The sequence below is a fragment of the Pseudorca crassidens genome, chromosome 5 (assembly GCF_039906515.1).
Source record: "Pseudorca crassidens isolate mPseCra1 chromosome 5, mPseCra1.hap1, whole genome shotgun sequence".
NCBI classification, from domain to species: Eukaryota; Metazoa; Chordata; class Mammalia; order Artiodactyla; family Delphinidae; genus Pseudorca; species Pseudorca crassidens.
The window spans coordinates 141,486,527-141,508,195 of NC_090300.1; the positions used below are offsets into that span (position 1 = coordinate 141,486,527).

The window sequence follows — 21,669 nt, forward strand, 5'->3', positions numbered from 1 at the left end:
TACCCTTTGCTAAAGGCTGCTCTTCAAATGAGTGTGATTAAATGGTTGATTTTTTTTCTAAAAGATGTCAGTTTTAGGGTGAGACCATTTTGATAATCCAGAGTCAGATGCATTATCCATTGTGCCACTGGCCGACTCATCTTTTCCTATTGAAACCATTGAAGTTGGCAGGGTATAGGTAGCATTGTGACATCTTACAGGTGAAGAATGTGATGTCAAGAGCCTGAAGGATTTGAAAATGTGCAGTTCATGGCAAGAGATTTAAAAATTCACATTTTCCTTTACCATGGTTTATGCTAGAATTGTAAAGACTGACCATTTATGAGGGAAAAATTATTAGAAAACTATGTCTTTGAAGTAAAAAATCTTGAATCTTGATGATTCAAATATTATTCTTGCAAATAAAACTATTTTGATGCACTACTTTAATGTTCATCCGTTTATCTGTCCATATCGCCTTTCCCCCAAGTTGGGTACTAATTGGTCACATGCCTAGGGTTTTCCTTGATACCACAGCAGCATCTAAGCTGGAAAAGTGGTTCTTCAGGAATGGAATCTGGAATCCAGGGAATGATTTCAGACACAGGTAGTTCCTAATTTACAAGTAATTCATACATGTAAACCCCTTCCCTGAGCTGCTCTTTCAGTTGCTGCTATTTGGAGTACAGAATTTGAGCTTTTAAAGAACTTCTGGGGTTCAAAAGTAAGTAGAAGCAGAAATAAGTGAAAAGCAGAAATATTTGGTGGCAATAAATAGTCAAATCCATATTATGACCCACTTGCATAAAAATGTTTTTCCTCAAACTATCTCAGTAGTTTTTAACATTATTTTGCAACACTGTTAGAATTCTATCATTTAGGGGTTTATTTGGGCTAACTAGCTAGCATCCTTGTTGAAAACTGCAAATATTAAAGTGAATTATTTCAGCCCTGTTGATTTCTTCCTATCACATACCTGAAATGAACTACACTGAGGCAGTAGGAGCTTTGGGTGGTAATTTAGGAACATACTTAGGGGAAAGCGTTGTTATTAGCAGGATGATTGGAATGTCATAATGTAAAATTTAGGGAATTACAGGCATCAGGAGTTGAGAGAGTGCTAACAAAGGAAAACAACCTATTTCAGAATTTGTCTGGATAAAGAGAGGATCTAGAATTGGTTAAGTTTCTATGTTTCTTCTGCAGGGTCCCCAGTGCCCATGGCTGGTGTAATTATCTTTTGGGTTCAATAGATGTCTTTTGGCTAGTCTGGGAACTTGGCCAACATAAGCAACATTGTTTCATTAGGAATAATACTTACTTCCACAGCATCAATTTGAAAAATAGATTTTTAGACCAGACTCATTTATAAGTTAGGTTTCAGCCTGTGCTTGTCTTTGTCTTGTCTGTCATCACGTGCTCTCAGTTGACAATAGCTACCAGGTTGCTTTTCTTTCCCATCAGTCATGGAATTTGCTGGCCAATCATAAAATAGCAGTGGAAGTAATAAGTAGGAAGTAAAGTGAAAGAATTACAATAAATACAAGAAGCCACTCCTAGAGCAAAAGAGGGCTTGTGGGCTTAGGGGAACAGTTGGTGAGCAGTGTCTCAGAACTTAATTTACCAGTAACATTGGTAGATTGATGTGATCGTTCCTATAGAGTAAGTTTCATTACCTCTGATAGTAAGCCATGGTGAAAAGTGAATTCACATTTACTGATTTGTGAATTGATGTAGATTACAAAATGTAGATGTTTTTTATTCGGATAAAATTACATAGAACAGTGTAATATTGACAGTTTATTTCATCCCTAGAAATGTGTGAAATTTTTGTTGGTAGTAGTCAGATTTTAAAACTGTTTTTCTCCCTGACAATTAAATATTTTATATTTTATATATAATTGCTTTTCATTAATGAAAATTATTTTCGCGTAAACTTAAATAAATGTGAGGAAATGAATTTGCAGTAATTTTATCTCTATGTTTTGGGGATTGTATTTACATTAGATGTTCCTCAATTAGGGGTAATTGTCTTGCATCCTTATCTCTTATCATAATCTGTTTTTCTTCACACAGTGTTATAGTTTTGCTGCTGGACTCTTCCCTCCCTTCCCCCACCCCATCAGGATGATATGAGACTTGAAAGAAGACGATGCATACAGGTGACTCAAGTTTTGAAATACAGTAAAACTGTGGCTGTCTGAGAGAATGTGGGAACTGGTGGTATATTTTGAATGCGGGAGCTTTCTGATAAACAGCATTAGTGGGGAGAATTATTTAGATCAATAAATGCAAAGATAGTTGGGATATTTATTAAACTTGACTTTGGGAATCAGTTTGATAATCAGTGACAGATAGTGTTATTAATACAAATACAGCATAGTGATTGCTAGTACTTGACCTTTTCAAAAGGGGTGTTGGCTAATACTTTGGCGAGAATTGAAGTATTTCTGTTAAAAATAAATAAAATATTCACCTTTATGGTTGAATGCATGTTCCCCCAGATCCCTGTTAGAAGAGAGCAGATTTTTTAAAGGCATAGGGAGTAGATGTTAGTAGTGTGTCTTAAGTCTCTGATAATTCAGTTAAGGATATTATACCCATATGTATGATTCCTTAAAAAATATGGTCTGGGATTTTGTTTTTTCTTTCCTGCTTCTCCATCCCTTCCTTCATTCCTCTCTTTCTCCTTTCTTTCTTCCTTTTCTCCTTCCCGTTTATCCTTTTGTCATTTGTATTTATACAAGAGAAGCAGTATAGAAGGCATTTTTGAAAGAATATTTTTGATTGCTTTATAATTATTTGAGGTGATCTTATACATGGAAAAATGGAGGCTTGTTCCATCTGTGGCTGTGTTTGGGCTCTTGAAAATGTAGTGTAGCTAATGGATGAAGTGTTAACTAACTTTTAAACTTGAATGTTCTTAAATCAGGCCGATTAGGAGGTATTTTGTTGAACCAAGTGGCTTATATTTGCAGGCCTGGTCAGAGATAGTCTTATTTGATTTATAAACTGTTTAAAAGAGTGATCTTTAACTGGAAAAGAAGTAACCACATAAATCTTGGATAGATGCTTAATTACGTTATTGGTGAAGGTGTTAAGGATTTTGTGGTTGCTTTTTATTTGGGTGATCTTTGTTTTCTAAGAAGAAAAAAAATTACCATTTTTTGACTTCAGCTCGGGATTTTAAAAAACAATGTCTCAGGTGTGCCATTTTGTATGAAGAAATGTGCTTGAATATATATTAAATTTAATTATAGATCAAATCATACTTTACATTCATGAGGGACTCAAAGAATCTGATGGTAATTCTTTTTTGAGTAAAAGGTGTTTGAGTAATTATCTCTGTAATCTGTCTCTCGGGTACACATGTATATTTGCCTGTACGTATTAGAGGTACACCATGTACACATGCTGGCTGAGTGGCTGACAAAAGCAACATGATGCTGAGGCTGAATGTCAGTGTCATAGAGGAATAAATAGGAATATTTACAGAAAAAATTATAGAATTTTATGAAAATTTTGTTGTCAGATTTTATACGTTTGACCTTTTGGTGCAGGAACAGTTGCTCAGCACTGTCAGCTCCCGGATTGCTCCTTGGGCACTATACTGCACATTGGCTATACCAAGTAGATGCTCACTTTCGCCTGAGGTCAGTAGAGGAACAAAGTATTTTGGGGGTATCTCATAGATTTATCCATGAATATTAATGATTTTGGAGATTTTCCCTTAAGAAATTTTGAGGTGGCAAAGTTGCTATTTTATTTCTAGTTTACCTTCATAAGATATGAAGAGTTTCTAAATAACTCTTTTTCTTGAAAGGCTTATGGATGAAATGAAATATCTAAAGAGTAAATCCAGTTTTTAAAGGTTATCTAGTTAATTTTATGAATGCTAGAACACACAAAAAAATTACAAATACTAGATTTATGATATAATCTAGTCTCTTACTCAGCCTCATAGTCTTTAAAAATTACCAACATTTACTGGCTTATAAAGGAAAAAACTCAAGAAGAAAGATCTGACTCTCTCTAATATACATATTAGCTGTTGGCGTATTTCCCTTTCAACAGTTTGAAAGTTAATAGTTGTTTTTGAATGTAAAATTAACAGCTTTCACAATCATCATTAATTAATGAAGTTTGCTCTTGTTTTACTGTGCACACATTTATTCTTCAACGGATAGAATTTTAACACATAAAAGCTCGTAAGGAGTTTTTTCATTGAAAGTTATTTCTAGAATGCTTTTGCCTACTTGAAAGTGAATACTGTTTCCCCAGGCATTCATGGTCCTGACTTTATGTTGGTTAGCTGTGATGATACCTTACTCTCTCATACCATTTCATTTTAGGTGCAGGTTCAGGGATGCTAGAAAGGACATTGAAGTATGCTTTGACTGACTGTCTTTCAAAAGCCACAGCTTAATAATCGATTTTTACTGAACAGCAAACCAAAGTTAAACTTCAATATATCTCTGGTACGTGTGTATATAGGTGTTCCTGTACTTAACTTAATTTGAGGTAATTTTTGCATATTTTAAAATATAGTTAGAATGTAAATTAGGTAAAATTAGATTATTTTTTGATTTTTGGGAAAAAAAATCATTTATGACCAAACATTTTATTTGGCTAACATTTGCTTTGTACCAGGTACTGTAACAGTGTTCTGCTCGTAAGGATCCCTGTACTTAGAATCAAGGAGCACATAGGAACACATTTCAATTGGAAGAGGGGGCAGATATATAACAAATTTTGCAGTGGATGTTTATGATAAATCTTAAACACTTGTCTGTTGAATTCAAGCCATCTAGAGTAAAAACAGAAAGCACTCTCTGGTTAATAGCATTTGCAGTAATGGCTTCACCTGATACCTTCATGCCGATGTTGTCAAAATCTACCTTTGTGTCCCACTCTTCTCTTCTGAGCTCCAGACTCATGTAACTGCCTCCTACATGTCTCTCCTGCACACACTCCCTCCTCTCCTATTTATCCCTGTTAGCGATGAGTGACACCGTTCTACCCAAGCACACTGTCATCTTGGGAACCTAGGAGCTACTTTTTACCGCTTTGAATTAAGTTATAACCAAATTCAGTTTATTTAGAATGTAGAAATCACTTAGGAGATTAAATTTGGAAAATGCACTGCCTCAGAGATCACTGTGGACATTAACATAAAGGCGTTTGCATTTTTCCAGTTTATTTGATAAAAGGACCTCACCTTCCTTTTATTTCTTATTTATACCTGTTAACATCCAAGGGAACACTAGTGGGAAAAGCTGTTGGATACAGCAGTTGATACTGTTCTTTATTTGTTGGGCTTCTTTAACAACTGAAATTGTTTTTTAACAATAGTGATAGGCTAGTTGTTTTAAAACTTGAAATAGTTCTAGAACATACAGAACTGAAACTCTTTGAGGATGAATAACATTGGAAATTTGTTTATTTATTTTGAAAATCAATTCTTTTTTTATATAAATTTATTTATTTATTTTTGGCTGCGTTGGGTTTTTGTTGCTGCGTGCGGGGTTTCTCTAGTTGCGGCGAGCGGGGGCTACTCTTTGTTGCGGCGTGTGGGCTTCTCATTGCGGTGGCTTCTCTTGTTGCAGAGCATGGGCTCTAGGTGCGTGGGCTTCAGCAGTTGTGGCACGTGGGCTCAGTAGTTTTGGCTGGTGGGCTGTAGAATGCAGTCTCAGTAGTTGTGGGCTTAGTTGCTCCACAGCATGTGGGATCTTCCCGGATCAGGGCTCGAACCCATGTGCCCTGCATTGGCAGGTGGATTCTTAACAACTGCGCCACCAGGGAAGTCCCGGAAATTTATTTTAAATTCCGCTCATTTGTTCATATTGTCTGCCATATTTCTATGAATTTAAGTGCTTAAAACCATTTGATATGGCAGAGTTTTAATTCTAGATTAAAATGTGGGTTTTGTAGGGCAAAGTTTATATACTTCAGTGGTCACAAGAGTATGGCATACTATTGCAGAACAATTAGAAATCAGATCTGTATATTTAAATAAAATCAACTTCTGTAATTCCATTCATGTACAGGGTGCACTGGGGGAAATAAAAGGATATGTACATTTTGATATTTGGGAGTGTATTGCCCATTTTCTTCCTTTTGGACTTGTTCTTCATGTGGTCCTGCGTATCTGGTCTTTTTCTGTAAGTGTTTTCCCTCCTTTAGCTGTCATTCATTTCTTAACCCCGAGCGGTCTGATTTTGTGCTTAATAATTCAATGAATTGATGGGTTTTGGTGAACGGTAAATCTAGTGGATTTATTTTTGCTCTCAGATTTTAATTTTTTCTCCCAAGAAAAAATTGATAAATACTTGTATTTACCAAGTAATACAGCGTCAGTGAAAAAATTTGGAAATTTATGAGAATATAGGTAAGTGGAAGGAAACATACCCAGAGTTCTACTGCCCGTCGCACTATGGCACTTCCCCTTCTAGTGTTTTGTTTGCAATGCCATTTTTGATTAATTAATATCATCTGAATATCTGTTCAGGTTTGTGTGCTTGGGTAGAATCTATTTTTATGTTGTTTATATTTTCTCTTTTATTGCCTAGCATTATATTGTGAACATTTCCCTGTGTCATCAGAAACTTACTAACTATAGTGATCTGCTGTTCCTTTGAACTTGGAGCAAATTCAGAGCATTCAGAACTATAACTTTTTGCAGGTGAATTATTTTAGAAATTTATTTTAAAGTATGCTGAGTTGAAACCATTTCTTTGTATGCTCATTTCCTAGTTAAGTTAGGTTTCTCTCTTATTAGACATTTTTTTTAAAATTTTTCCTTTTCACTTTTTTTTAAAGTACTGACACCTGTGCATGAGTGTTGGGTTGTATGTTAAATTATTTCCTTGTAATTTATTCCTATGAGCGTAAGTATTAGGTCATAGGGCTTGGAAAATTTTAAGGCCCTTCATACAGACTTTTAGAATGGTGTTTGGTAATATGTACCAGTTTATACTCACTAGCATTAGATGAATGTTGGTCTTTTAATATACATTTGTGAGCATTGAGTATTATAATTAAAAACAAGTTTCTAATTCAGCTGGCAAAAAGAAGAATCTTCTGTTTTAGAAAATATAAAAGTGATAGTGTGTACTCAATGGAGGAAAAAGTTCAGTTGCTTCAGAAATGTATAAAGTGACAAAACTAATATAGTTCAGTAAATATTCTCCTCCCAGGATTCTTTCTGGCAAATGGTTGTATTTAATGCTTTTATGGCATTTGCACATGTTTGCTTACCAGTTTTTTTGGTCCCAGCTAGTCTGATTCTCAAAGTCAGAGGACCATGGCTTATCCTGTTTGTCTTTGCTGTGTGTGTCTCGCAGGGTTCCTGTGACATAGAAAGTGCTCAACGAACACTTAGAAAAAAACCACTTTTTGTCATTCTACTAATGCCTAAAAATATTTTACTCTGAATGTCTGCTTTAATAAATTTCTTCAAACACTTTTAAGAGTTCTGCATTATTTTCCATTTCCTTATCCTTTTATGTTTCATATTTTATTAAGTTTCTGATTTCCAAGTGAAAGCAATTAATAATGATTATATCATATATATATCTCATAAGAAAACATACGATATTTATAGAGAAGATGATGGGAAACCTGAGGTTAGCCATGTTGTAAAGTTGAATTTCTTAGACCCTAGTGCCTTTATTCAAGGCCTAGGCGAAAGCAAATAGATTCATATTCATTATTTTAGATTTTAGGGACTTACTAAATGTACCTCCAAAAGAACGTTTGAGTTCTGGGAAGATGACAGCAGGGCATAGTTTTTTGAATCTTCGTAGTTTTCCCTAAAAACAGAGTAACCAGCACAGCAAAACCAAAAATTCATGGACACTTTCTATAAGACTAGGTGAACAGTATCACTACAAACCCTAATGGAAGTAGGTGGGGACAAATCTCCAATAACTACAAGACCTGCATGGTGTCAGCATTTGTACAGAAAGATGCAGAAGGGAGCAGCAGGAATCTGATGGACCTGAGAACAGGAGAAGCCCAGGCTAGCTAACAAAAAGTCCCTGGAAAGTGTGGCAGGCAAGTTGGAGAACAGAAGCTAAAATTAAGAGATGTTTTTGAGTTCTCAGGATACCAGGGGCCCACAGTGAATTCTGTGGGTTAGATCCATCTGGTCCCTATGAATTTTCAAAACTTACCAGTTGAAGTTCCCTTGCTGGTCAAAGTCCTGCACTAAGGAGACGCTGCTGGTAATAGAATCCAAATTAAGGAGGATGAAGACAGTGGGGAAAAGGGAAAAAAGGACATATAAAGTTGGGGGAAGGTGAAAGTACAGGAGACCTCATTCATGAAACTATATTTCAGTGTCCTTCATTTCTTCTTCATGAAAACAGAAAAGGACTCTTATTGAAACCGGAAAAGCTATTCCAGTTTCCTAAAAGTTTTTTATTTTACATGAAATAGAGCAACTGACTAGGATCACAGTCAAATTCCCCACAGAGCTTTTGTAAGAAGAAAGGAATAAGGAGAGAATAATATTGCTGCAGACAGTGAAAACATATTACTAGAAAGAAATGTTAATGAAACAAATGAAAAATATAATCTAATGTTTCTAAATGAACTCAGAGAAATTTAGGAAATGGTACAAATATGGAAGAGCAACATAAATCTGAATAAGGAAATGTTAGAAATGTGGTGATAGCTAAGGAAAGAGAAATAAAAGAAAAAATCATTTAAAAAATGAAGTCTAAACTAGAAGGACACAGAGTGAAAAAATAGTAGAAAATTTCTTCGGAGAAACAGAAGATAAATAGAAGAAAAAAATTTCTGATAAAAAAGAATTAAAGAAAAATAAAGAATCATTCTGGAGAAAGTGACATTTACTAAAGAGAGGCAAGAAGTTTCAACATACAAATAATAAGAGTCTCTGAAGAGGAACCAAAGCAATGAAACTTAATAAGTTTTAATAATAATAACTCAAGTAAATTTCCTGAAATTAAAAAAAGTGTTGCCACTACATTTGAAAAGGGTATGTTGTATACTTGGATAAATCGATACAGAAACAACCAACATGTAGACATATTCTTTAAACATTATTGAAAATTCTTCGGGGTATCTAGGTAAAGACTCAGTTCTTTAAAGGAAGAATATTAGATCATCTGATTTTGATAGCATTGCTTTATTCTGGAAGCAATGGAGTAGCATCTCATATTCACAAGGAAAGGAGATAAGAGCCACGAGTTTTATACCTAGCTAAATTGACTGAAGTATAAAGACAGCAGAGAAAATATTATGAACGTGAGTATGAATTTGGAGGCTGTTCTTTCTTTGAGCACTTCTTAAGGAATCTACCAGAGACTAAACTTTGGCACCCAGAGAGATTGCAGGGACGTTGATATAAGGGGAGCTTTAAATAGGTACTTGTGGAACTTAAAGGATGCTTATGAGTGAGTGTAATATGTAATGGCTAGATTCTCTGCAATGAAGATACAGTACAAACAACAACAAAAAAAGGTAGAATAAAGTTTCTGATTGCTTCATTGTTACTAATGGGAAATAAAAGAATATTACTTCAAGTTGGAGAAGAGGGAGGGGAGGGGGGAAAAGTTACTAATTAAGTTTCAGTGGTATTCTAAGTAGGGGAATCAGTAGGTCATACTCTTTCACCCCTAGACACATAGTGAAAAGAAAGGAAAATAGAAGGGATTTGGGTAACCATGAGAACAAAATACAAAGTTCCAAATCTCACTTTCTTCATATGGGGAATAGGAGGCATAATAATGGTAATAAAACCTCACAATGTAGTCCGAGCACATGCCTGATAGATGTGCTCTATTTTAATTATTATTATTCTCTCTCCTCTCAGTTGTTATTACCATACTATTTATGAGTATTTAGGTTTTGCATTTTCTTAAATTTCCCCCTTATTTGAGAATTTGGCCTGTCTTCTCAAATTACATGTTTAATGTCTCAAATTTTATCAGACTTACAGTTAATTCAAATTCATCTCATTTACATAATTTAAAATTTGTGTTGAAGGACTGTTTTATTAGGCATTGGAATTAATGCTGATTTTTTTCCTACTTATTGGAATTATTCAGAAAGGATTTATTTGCAGGAGCAGGGTAGATAGGGAAAAAATGTAATAGGGGCAAAGGGTTTTTTCTGGGAACCAAGTTACCTGAAAAGCTAATAACATTTTGTTTTTTCATAGTGATATACTTGACATGATTATCTAACATCCATTTTTACATGAATCTAGTAGAAAAAGATTTTGTTATAACGAAAATTTATTGTCGAAAGAGATCTGAAATACTTTAGTTTTCCCTCTTCCCCATTCAGTAAAACACAAAATGTAGTTTTTTTCTCTCTTTGAGGGCAAGGACTTTTTTCCTATCCCTCACCTTTTATAGAAGTAAAGTATGTGTGTATTTGTGTGTGTAAATATTCTCTGACACAAATTACATATCATAAAATTCATCTTAGGAGTAAGTTTGAGTTTTGAGTGAATTTATACAGTTGTGCAGCTATTACCACCACAGTCCAGTTTGTGTGTGTGTGTGTATATATATAATTCATTAATTAATTTTTTTATTTTTGGCTGCATTGGGTCTTTGTTGCTGCGTGCGGGCTTTTCTCTGGTTGCGGCAAGCAGGGGCTACTCTTTGTTTTGGTGCATGGGCTTCTCATTGCAGTGGCTTCTCTTGTTGCGGAGTATGGGCTCTAGGCACGCCGGCTTCAGTAGTTGTGGCACGCGGGCTTAGTTGCTCTGTGACACGTGGGACCTTCCCGGACCGGGGCTCGAACCTGTGTCCCCTGCATTGGCAGGCAGATTCTTAACTACTGAGCTACCAGGGAAGCCCAAGTTTGTATATTTTTAATTAAAAATAATTCAAGTTCAAATAGAACTTCTGTAAAGAAGAAAATAAAAATCAGCAGTAATCCAAATAATCAGAATATCACTGTATTTTTTTAGTTGATATATTTTTGCCTGTTATACCTTATGTACATGTGGCTCCTTCAAACAGTATTGAAGAAACAAAATGGGGTCACATTTTACTTACTTTTTTTAGTCTTCTTTTAAAATTTAAACATTTCTCAATCAATATTCTTTTATAGCATCATTTTTAATGAGTAATTAGTATTTTACAAATCAGATAACTATTCCCCATTGTTGCTAATTAGTTCATGTTTAAGTGAATGTTACTGTGGTAGTCCTTGTGTTCATGTTTGATTTATTGCCTTAGGTCCAGTTCCTAGAACTTGCATTTATTGAGTTAAAGGATATGTACTTTTAAAAAAAATTTTTGTTTATTTTTGGCTGTGTTGGGTGTTCATTGCTGTGCGCCAGCTATCTCTAGTTGCGGTGAGCAGGGGCTACTCTTCATTGTGGTGCGTGGGCTTCTCATTGCGGTGGCTTCTCTTGTGGAGCATGGGCTCTAGGCGTGCGGGCTTCAGTAGTTGCAGCACGCGGGCTCAGTAGTTGTGGCTCGCCGGCTCTAGAGCGCAGGCTCAGTAGTGGCACAAGGGCTTAGTTGCTCCGTGGCATGTGGGATCATCCCAGACCAGGGCTCAAACCCGTGTCCCCTGCATTGGCAGTCAGATTCTTAACCACTGCGCCACCGGGGAAGCCCCAAGGATATGTTCATTTTTAAGATACATATTTTCAAATGTCCTTTTAAGGGACAGTTTATGCTTTCCCCAGCTACACAGCAGAATTTTACCACATTCTAGAATTCTGAGTATTTAAAAATATTCCAATTTAATAGACAAAACATAACTTAATATTTTAATTTGCATTTATTTGAATATAGTGAGATTGAATATGTTTTTATATGTTCTGTGAATTTCCTTTTAAAATTTTTTGCTGATATTTCTCTTGAGTATTTTTTTTTAAAATTTCATTTTCTAAGAGTTCCTCACTGACTCTGATGATATATATGCCAGGAACCATTCTAAATGATTTACATTTATTAACTCATTTTTTTCTTGATGATTACTCTCAGATAGGTATGATGATTAACCCAGCCAGAAGTTAGGTAGCCTGCCCCAGGTCACACAGCTAGTCAGGGATGGAGCTTGGATGCAAACCCAGGAGCTTGACTCCCAACTCTTAACCAGTATATTTCTGCTTTGTTACTTACTTCTCATAATTTTGCAGTTCATATTTGTGTTTTAATTTAATTCATAGTATTATTTTATCCAGTAGCTCTAAGTTTTTGTATGGAGGGACTAGGTCTTATTTATTAGTGTCAATGCCTGGAACATAATCGATTCTCAAATATTTGTTGAACAAATGAGAATAAACCCATTAACAGTCTGTTGGTGGTGGTGACCTTTTATTTTGTGTATTGTATATCCTCTTTTACAGGGATTCCCAAGGGCTTCATAAATAATTTACTCTTTGGTTTTGATAAGATACAATAAGCTTATCTGTATTAGCTTTTCTGGAAAGTCTGTGGAAGTAATTACTGCTTTAAAAAGGAACATGTGTTCTTACACAAGCAAATATGAGGGGTGAAGAATGTATGTTATCGACAGGGATTTGAATTGTAGATTCAAGTGAAATGAAATATTTGTTTTGAGTGTAGGAATAATTTGATGGAGTTTGGTTTTTGTAGTTTTAGAAAATGGATAGACTTGGCCATTATTTAAAAGGCTTTTTGAATAAATTTTGGTTTATTTTGAGCAGTAAAATCCTTTAAAAGGAAAACCCAAAGTAAAAAAGCTGATGTAAAAAGTTAATGCTAAAGGTTTTGACAATGTAGATCAGCTACTCCAAAGGTATAATTTAAGATTGCACTTCTAAGTGCTTTTTCTCCCTTTTCGTTTGACATCAGGCTACTATTTACTGGTCCCTCCTTAGTTTGGTTGAGGCCTGGGGTGTCCTTTAAACACTAGTCTTATTAAAAAGTGTAGAGGTCCATATTATTAAATGGATCTATGTTAGAGATTAGAGAGATGCACATATAAGTTTACTTCCATTTTTACACACTGTCCACAAAATATACATGGGATCAAGTACTCAAAAAGCAGACACTTGAAAATGTAAATATTTATCTTGTTAATAGAAACCTAGGTCTGCTTTGTATAAAGTTATAAAAGCTAAAAAAAATTTGTTGAATGCTTGCCTTTTCTATAACCTCCTGGTTACAACCAACCTTTTTTTCCCCTACTAGTAGTAGTATCTTTTAGCCCATGCTTAACTGACATGTTAAAATCATATTTGTACTTTTCTTCTATATTAAGCATTAATTACTCATTAATTACTAAATTTATGGGCTTATGTTCATAAACCTTAATCAATTCTGGAAGTAAAAAATGAAATATCAGTTTTCCTTTTCCTCATTCTCACTCCTTAGTGGTAAAATGCCTTTTAATCTTCAGTTTTTAAATTCTTCCTTTGGTTACTTACATCACTTTAAATAGAGTAATAGACCTATTTTATTATTTAAGAAACTAATGGCTGTCGTCCCAGAAAGAGGAAATCAAATAGCTCTCTATGCTACCTTTCTTTCTGCCAATTTCTATTACTATTTTAAAGTTTTTCTGTTATTAGTAAAATTTTATAAAATTGATTTAAACCTCTCTTTCTTGACCTGTCAGTTTTAGACAGTTTCTCTTGTTTTCCCAAGATATAAAATGAGGGCTTTAGTACCCTTTCTTTTTACCTCACAGACAATGACTTTTACATTGTATATAAGAATATACACTTAGATATCTTTCTTTAACTGCAATTGAGTTCCATGATTTTGTCTTGAGATTCTGTTGAAAATTAAAAACACAAAAAGCTATACTGGAAAAACCACATAGTGTATTAGAACCTATAGAGAGGGAGATGTAATACGATGTCACTGAGCTCCTTCCACTCACAGAAGAAATGTTAACAAAGACTGGAGGTGTAGTGCAATGTCATGATGATTTTTAAAAATGATTTAATTGTATGATGTGCATTCAGTTTTCACTAGGAAAAAAATTTTTAAAAATCTCAGATGCAGAGTAATTGTAATTTTTATTTTAATAAAAAATATTTGTAACCCCTATTGCCCAACTCAAGAACCTGAACTCCCTCTGCCATTATCTTTTCTCCCAAGTGGCAGGACGAGTGCAGATTTGGCGTTTGTGGTGAGACACTGGACGGATGACCTCAGTTCAGTGGCTGTGAATTGGGGTCCTGGCAAGAGGTTTCTCATACTTTCATTTCCAGGGTGGGGGACCACAGTGAGCAGTACGGAGTTGTGCTGCTCCTGTCTAGCCCTTCCTAGGCAGGTGGCTTAGTGTCTTCTGGGGCATTTCTTTGGCCTCAGCCTGGGGGTGACTGTTCATCTGTGTTTGAGTGTCTGAGCCTCAGTGTGTTGACTGTGTGGTAGACACTTCTTGGAGCTGTTGGGACAGGCTGACCACGCAGCAGGTAGTTGTCTGGTAATCAAGCCCACTTCTGCCCTTCCTTCTCCTCCAGTTTTCCTTTTCCACTCAGAATGGCACCTGCCACTTTTGCTGTGGTTCTTGGTGTCAGCTTTCAGCTCTGGGTCTTTCTGATACTCTTTGGATATTGGTATGATCCTGTTGGCCTTTTATCTTGAAGAAGTCTGTCAGAACCTTTGGCTCACGGGTATTTCTCCATCCCATGCTTCAATGAATTGATTTTATTTTTGTGACTCTTGACTGCTGTGTTGGTGGATATCATGGAGCATATGAACCGGTATGCTTATTAGTCTATCTAGTGCTGTAGATTTTCTTTTTAAAAGCACCTTCCACCCTCAATTTAGGAAACTGAGCTTCTGGGTGTGGCGTCGGTTCCTTCTCTTGCTGGTAGTCTTCAAGGATTTTTCAAGCATTACTCCAGTTCTCGCTGTTCTTGGTTCTCTATTTACTAGTGAGTTCTGGTAGTAAATATTAAGAACTAGGTGGCATTCGTGGTCTCAGTAAAACTTTCCTTCTACTACCCACCTGTAGTATAGCAATTAAAGTTGCCCATGTGAGAAATAGCTCTCTTGAGAGTCAATACCTGTACTTCAGTTTCTGCCTTTGTGACTTTTGGTTTGGGTTCTGTTTGGAAGCACTGTTTTCTTTGTCCATGTTTTGTCCATTACCTCCACGTGGCCTCTCCTTGTTACCGCTGCTTGGGAGGATGTCTGCTTATCTCAGGTGCTTCGAACACAACCATCTTGAAAGTGAAATTTTCATACTGTTCATTTTTAAAGTCAAACTGAATATAACCCCTAAATGTATTAAATCTGTCCACCTGTTTTCATATGACATGGGAATTGATAAGAAAATACTTAATGTATAGGTGAAGATGGTTAAGAAAGATGAAACTTACTATATTTTATTGTCTTGATAAGCACAATACAAAGAAAGATTTTAACCCCAAAGTTAATTTGCAAGAATCTTTTTTTGTTGTTTGTTTTGGCAATGTGCATTGATTATGATAACATTTAGCTAAATAAAGGCTTGATCAGATTTTTATATTTCCATGATACCTGATGAGGGAGTAAAAGTATATTTAATATACAACAGTGAGTATTCATAATGTTTTGGTGCCTTTTTTGGTTTGGGAGGGGAAGGAGGATGAAGATGGGGCCATTTCCAAAATGTGAATTAGTTGATCCACAAGAGTAGAGAATAGTCCAAGATTTAAAAATTTATGTCTATAATCCAGATTTAAGTAACAGTTTACCTTCTTTTTTTTTTTTTTTCTGTACGCGGGCCTCTCCTGTTGTGGAGCACAGGCTCCGGACGCGCAGGCTCAGCGGCCATGGCTCACGAGCCTAGTCACTCCACGGCATGTGGGATCTTCCCGGACCGGGGCACGAACCCGTGTCCCCTGCATCGGCAGGCGGACTCTCAACCACTGCGCCACCAGGGAAGCCCTACCTTCTATTTTTACAAGCAGACTCGTGAGAAGGAGGGGAAAAAAGCATCAGGATTGCTCTTAAGTTGGAGAGAATCTACTGGACTTATTTTTTTTTTTTTTTTTTTTGCAGTACGCGGGGCTCTCACTGTTGTGGCCTCTCCCGTTGCGGAGCACAGGCTCCGGACGCGCAGGCTCAGCGGCCATGGCTCACGGGCCTAGCCGCTCCGCGGCATGTGGGATCTTCCTGGACCGGGGCATGAACCCGTGTCCCCTGCATCGGCAGGTGGACTCTCAACCACTGCGCCACCAGGGAAGCCCTGGACTTAATCTTTTGTAAAGGATGTCCAGCTAAACAATATGGTGGCAGCCTCACTTTATAGAATGAGGCATTACAAACTTGACCACAGTAGTTGCTCAAAAATTTTTGAATATTTTTCCAGATTAGATGGCTTCAAATTAAAAAAGGAAAATACTTGCCATTTTTCAAAACTATAAAGCTACATTGTATTTCTCCCTAAAATGCAAAATTGTTGGTATGGTGTGATTTGTCATTTGAGATAATCTTGGATGATTTGTTACGTGGCATAATAATGGTCTCTTACACATTGAGAGGATATATGTCTTGAACATCATTAATTGCAGATGAGAAGTTACTAGTTATATATTCTAAATATGTTTCTTCTTAGAATATAGGGGAGAAAACATAATTGGAATACTATATTTTTAAAAAGTTAATGATTAATTGTATACTTAGAAAACTTACCATTTTCTTTACTAGGAATTTTAAAATACATATTTTATATAATGAAGATTCTAATTTAGTGAGTTAACTAATTTTAAACATTTTAAATGTTTAATTTCTGATTCTAAAAGTAGTAGTCATTGACGTTTTCCTAAACTCCACAATTTAAGTAACTTTTAAAAGAACTGCTGATAACTAAACAACATTTAAATTCAGGATGTTTTATCCTAGAGCATCTGTCACCAGACAGATGATATTTCCTTGTGTCTCTAGGCCCCAAAGGAAAATAAGAATCCAAGGTTTTAATTTTTTTTTCTTCTTCAAGGATGGGAAAATTTTGTCCTATGAAAAGTGTTTAAGAGGTGGGCCAAAAAAAAAAAAAAAAGAGGTGGGCCAGGAAACAGCCTTTGTTTATATGGAAAATGATTTTTTTTTTTAACTGCTGTAGATTGGAAGACAGGCTGGATTAAGATCACTTAATCAATGTGATGGAAGTAAGAAAATCTTGAACCTGGGAGAAATGACCAAGATATTAAAGATTCATGGGCAAGAGCAAGAGTATGAATGAAATTGGCTTAAAAATCTTCTTTGCCCTTGTCTTTAGGAATTAAAGGAGGCTTGTAAAGGGTTCCAAGTGTTTAAAAAACACACAAATGATATCTAAAGTTTGAAGTGAAATGAGATTGCGTCTTTCAGGAATGGATTAAATGCTTTGGGTTAGTGATTTTCAACCCTTTCTTAAGTAAGCCTTGGTTAATAGATGCTTTTATCATATGATGGCATGGAGAATGATTCTGAGCTAATCTTTTTTGAACATTTATATTTAAATATATTTTCATATGAACAGCAAACCATGAGACTTACTGGTACCCCACGGATATATTGATTATTTATAGATACTGTTAGAAGATTATTTGGGAGGGCTTTGATTTTCATCTGTAGGATCTTTTGCACTATTTTTCTAAAAGTATAGTTTGTTTATGGAACAAGGGGTTAGTGTTAGTCTTTCAGGTCTCTTCCAGCTTTAAAGTTCCTCCCTCTAACAAGCTGACTCTGGTTTGTGGTTTTATTGGACTTTTTAAATGATTTTCATCCAGAACTGCTAAGTAGAGAGAACATGAGAAGAAATTAGGAGACAGGTATGGGTGACGGATGCTTGGAGATGGTGGAAAAGTGGCTTCGGTTTTCTTAAGGGGGAAGATAGTTTGCAGTGGTAGAGATAGGAGCAACATGCTGTTTTCTTTGAATCTGGTGCTTGAAATCTGCTCTTTGTCTTAATTCAATGTATTTTACAAATGCTAGCAGTCTTTCTGGAGACATTTACAGACATTCTGTGGGAAAATATATTTGAAAATCACTGACTTCTTGGTGTGGGATGAATCTGTACTCCCGTTTAGAAGGAGATAATTGCTAGGATAGGTGGGACAAGTTGATCTATTTTAAAATAAAACTGTATCTTTTATAAAGATACAGTTACAAGGCACAAATGGGAACTGTGTCTCCTTGACATGTTTCAAAGCATTTCTCTGAATATGTGAGATTAAAGAAATGTTCTCAACCACTAAGAATTGTCAGGACACTGATGCTCTTTAAGGCTATATTTGTAGCTGTTAGTATGTACTGACAGAGTAGAAGTTTTTTTTTTTTTTTAATGTTTTATTCATTATTAGAAATTTTACATATGAATATAATGTGTTTATATTTTGCTCATATCTTGATCTTGGTTCCAAGATATGAGTATTATTTTCTTGGTCCCAATTTGTGTATTCTGAGCCCTATAGGTTAACAATTAATGTGGGTTTTATTATTTTAAAATTATTTTGAAACTATATATTAACACATATCATAACCAAAACCAAAATGTTATTTCTCTTCAGTCTGATAAAGCTTGTTTCAGACTTCCACTGAGCCGTGTGTTCTGTTATGCCGACCTTTTGTTCAGGCTTTCCGTAATAGAATAAAAATGCTTTATAGGATTTCTCTAAAATGAGAATCTGTTTGAATGTATAGAAAGACATTTACATAATGCCTGCCTTTGAGTAGGTGGGGGAAAAAGTTAAAATGTTGATGGCAGCTTCTGATAGAAAAACTCATAGCTATATAGTAAAAAGTTAAAATTACAATACATACACTACATTAACTGTATTCTGTGTGTATTGCCATTGGATTTCATTTGGAGTGAAAAATAAAATATGATTCTAATCCTTTACAGTTGCTGTTAATTTTGCTCTAAACCTGAAAGTGTTAACAGCAACTTGAAAATGTGACAAAGCTCAATTTCATTTCTTGTTTATTGCTTGTTTTCCTATTGGACAATTGGAAGTAGCTCTGCCCTGGCAACTAAAATAGGCTGTTTGCATAACCTAGTTTGATTGGCTAGCATTCCGACTAACAGTTCCAATCATATGGCGTCGGTTTAGTGGTAGGCTATGCTAATTAGCCGCTGTTGCTGGGGTTCAGGATGGTTTCTATGTGCTGTTCTGCTGCGTTGTGTTGCCTGGTGAGAGACATTGATAAATGAGCGTTTAATGATCTGCAGCAGTTCCCACTCACTGCGGGCAGGCGGATTTTAGAACAGAAGTGGAAATAAGGATTTAATTGCTTTGTTAAATACCTGTAACCAAAATATGTGTATTAAATTATAGAAGTTAAATTGTATAAAATCTTTATCTAATTAAATACTTTATAACAGAAAGGGAATAGCATTGCCAAAATATAACCCAGGGAGCAGCGCTGTGCACAGGTTTTCTAAGACTCTATTCAGTAAAATTGATCTCTTTCTTTTCAGATTAGAAATAGTACCATTGCAAAAAGTAGCATATTTGATACTTCTCATGATTTTGACCTTTTATAAAGGTACATGTTTGTTTTTAATAAATTGGTGCAAGCTCTGGGGCAGAATTTATCTTGTCCTGCTCATGTAATCTTAGCAGATAGGAGCATAACTGGAACCCCCTGTTCATGCTCTTCTGTTCACTTGGAAGATCAGGTTGTTATTCACCAACTCTTATTATTATCTTTCTGATTTAAGTCAGATGCTTTAACTATTGCTTGTATTATACTATCTTAGGTTTACATTAAGTTTTTATTGAGTAGTTAGGTGAGCGATTCTGTAGGAAATAAAAAACTCAGTGCTTTGTTCAAAGAACTTAAGAGGTGAAGAGTAAACACATGCAAAGTTAGATGAAAATATAAGACAGTCATACTTAGAACGTGCCATAAGTATTTATCTGGAAGAGTACAGGTAAAAAGAAATCACCAAGCGTTTTGAGGATAGGGACATGGGAAATGGGTTGAGTGGTCTGGGAAAGGCTTTTGAGAAAGCCCACAGAACTTTGTTAAGGTTTTAAGTATGACTTAATTCAAATAGCTGGAGAAGAATAGGAAGGAAGAACATTTTAGTATGAAGAACAGATAACAATTGAACAAAAGTAACATTCTGATATTATTGTTATCCAGTATAGGTGGTCACAGTGATTAAGGCTTCAGCGTCTTAGATGTTTCAGTGCCTGAGTTTCTAAGCCAGCTGGTGTTATTCCCTTAAAATAAGAACTGCTGTTATACTGTTCTAGCTCTAATTTTCTTTGGCTTTTCTTCACTTGGTTTTGTGGCAACCAGTGCTCTTCACCTTTTGTGTCTGTTGCTTAAAGCATAGGGCTTTTAAACTTTCTTTCCTCCCTTTTCCTTGGCCCTAAAGCATTGAAACACAAGATGGCACCAGAAATAATCCATTTGCGTTTTAGATGTCTATATCAAATTTTCTGAGAAGTTTACCCCTTTAATTGTTATATCTTTTATTTAAGGGCCTGGTTAAATTAGACAGGCTAATTGGACAATCTTACAGCCTTGCGAAGAATGTAAACAAAAATTAAACCTTAATAGCTGATTATTGTTTTTCCTAGGCATATTTACTGAAGATGTATTCTAAAACAAATGTACACATTGCTCTGTGTTAATTATATCTCAGTAAAGCTGGAAGAAAAATAAATAAATAAAATAAAACAAATGAATAGAAATGCTTTATTCGTCCCCATAGTCAGAGAGATATAGGCTCCTGCACTCAGGGAGTTTATAATTTAATGGAGGTGGATGAGGTATGTCTTTATATAACTGTATGGTATAGTTATGCAAAGTGGTGAAATATCCGTGCTACAAGAGAGGTGGAGATTCAGAAGAGGGGTGATCCTTTTTCGATTGGGACAAGGAAAAGATTCTTGGTGGAAGTGGTGTTTCACATGGTCTTAGGAATGCTTATTTGCGCTCCGTATGTCATCTTTGGTGAAGTGTTCAAATCCTTGTCCAACCTTTTTTTTTCCTTCTTCTCCTTTTTATTGAGTTTTGAGAATTACCTATTTTGGATTCAAGTCCTTTAGCAGATACATGATTTGCAAATAATGTATCCTAGTCCATGGCTTACTTTTTCATGCTCTTAAACGTGTCTTGAAGAACAGATGTTTTTAATTTTTATGACGTCTAATTCATTGATTTGGTCTTCTGTGGATCATGCTTTTGGAAAACTTTTGCCTGATTGTCCCAAGGTCTAAAAAGTTTCCTATGTTTTTTTCTCCCCCTCCAGATTTTATAGTTTTGGGTTTTACATTTAAGTCTGTGATCCATTTGGAGTTAATATTTTAAATGGTGCTGCAAGCTGTAGCTAAAAAAGCACTTTTTCTGCAAGTGGGCCGTTTGAAGAAAGGACTCTCCTTTCTCCAGCGAATTACTTTTGTATCTTTGTTGAAAATCAGTCTTCCATATGTGTGCGGGTCTGTTTATGGACTTTCTGTTCCATTAATCTGTTTGTCTGTCTTGACACCAGTACCATATTGCCTTTATTACTGTAGCCGTATAATAAGTATTGAAATCTGGTAGTAGTAGTGTTAGTCCTGCGACTTTCTTCTTTTTCAGAATTGCCATGGTCACTCCAGGTCCTTTGAGCTTCCATGTGAATCGTCACATCATTTTGTCAGTTTCTGCAAACAAGCCTACTAGGTTGTGGGTTGGAATTGTGTTGAATCTGTAGATAGTTTTGGAGGAAGGATTGACTTCTTAAACAATATTGATTCTTCAGATTCATGCTCACTGTATATCAAGAAAACAGAAGCCATTGATTTCAGAA

The 21,669-nt window shown here is 35.6% G+C and overlaps 1 protein-coding gene across 7 annotated transcripts in view; it reads left to right on the forward strand.

Annotated features, from left to right (window-relative positions):
* The window catches only part of DYRK1A (dual specificity tyrosine phosphorylation regulated kinase 1A), a 145,667-nt gene that overhangs the window by 49,734 nt on the left and 74,264 nt on the right, over window positions 1–21,669 (forward strand). For 3 of the 7 annotated variants that reach the window (XM_067739484.1, XM_067739486.1, XM_067739483.1), the window contains exon 2: window positions 2,056–2,141. The exons of 2 other annotated variants lie outside the window; for them this stretch is intronic. In XM_067739484.1, the coding sequence (XP_067595585.1) occupies window positions 2,132–2,141 (10 nt within the window). In that variant the 5' untranslated portion in view covers window positions 2,056–2,131. Of the gene's footprint in view, window positions 1–2,055; window positions 2,142–3,539; window positions 3,633–4,331; window positions 4,458–21,669 lie in introns of those variants that run through there. 2 more of the 7 variants (XM_067739488.1, XM_067739487.1) reach the window with 2 other exon arrangements.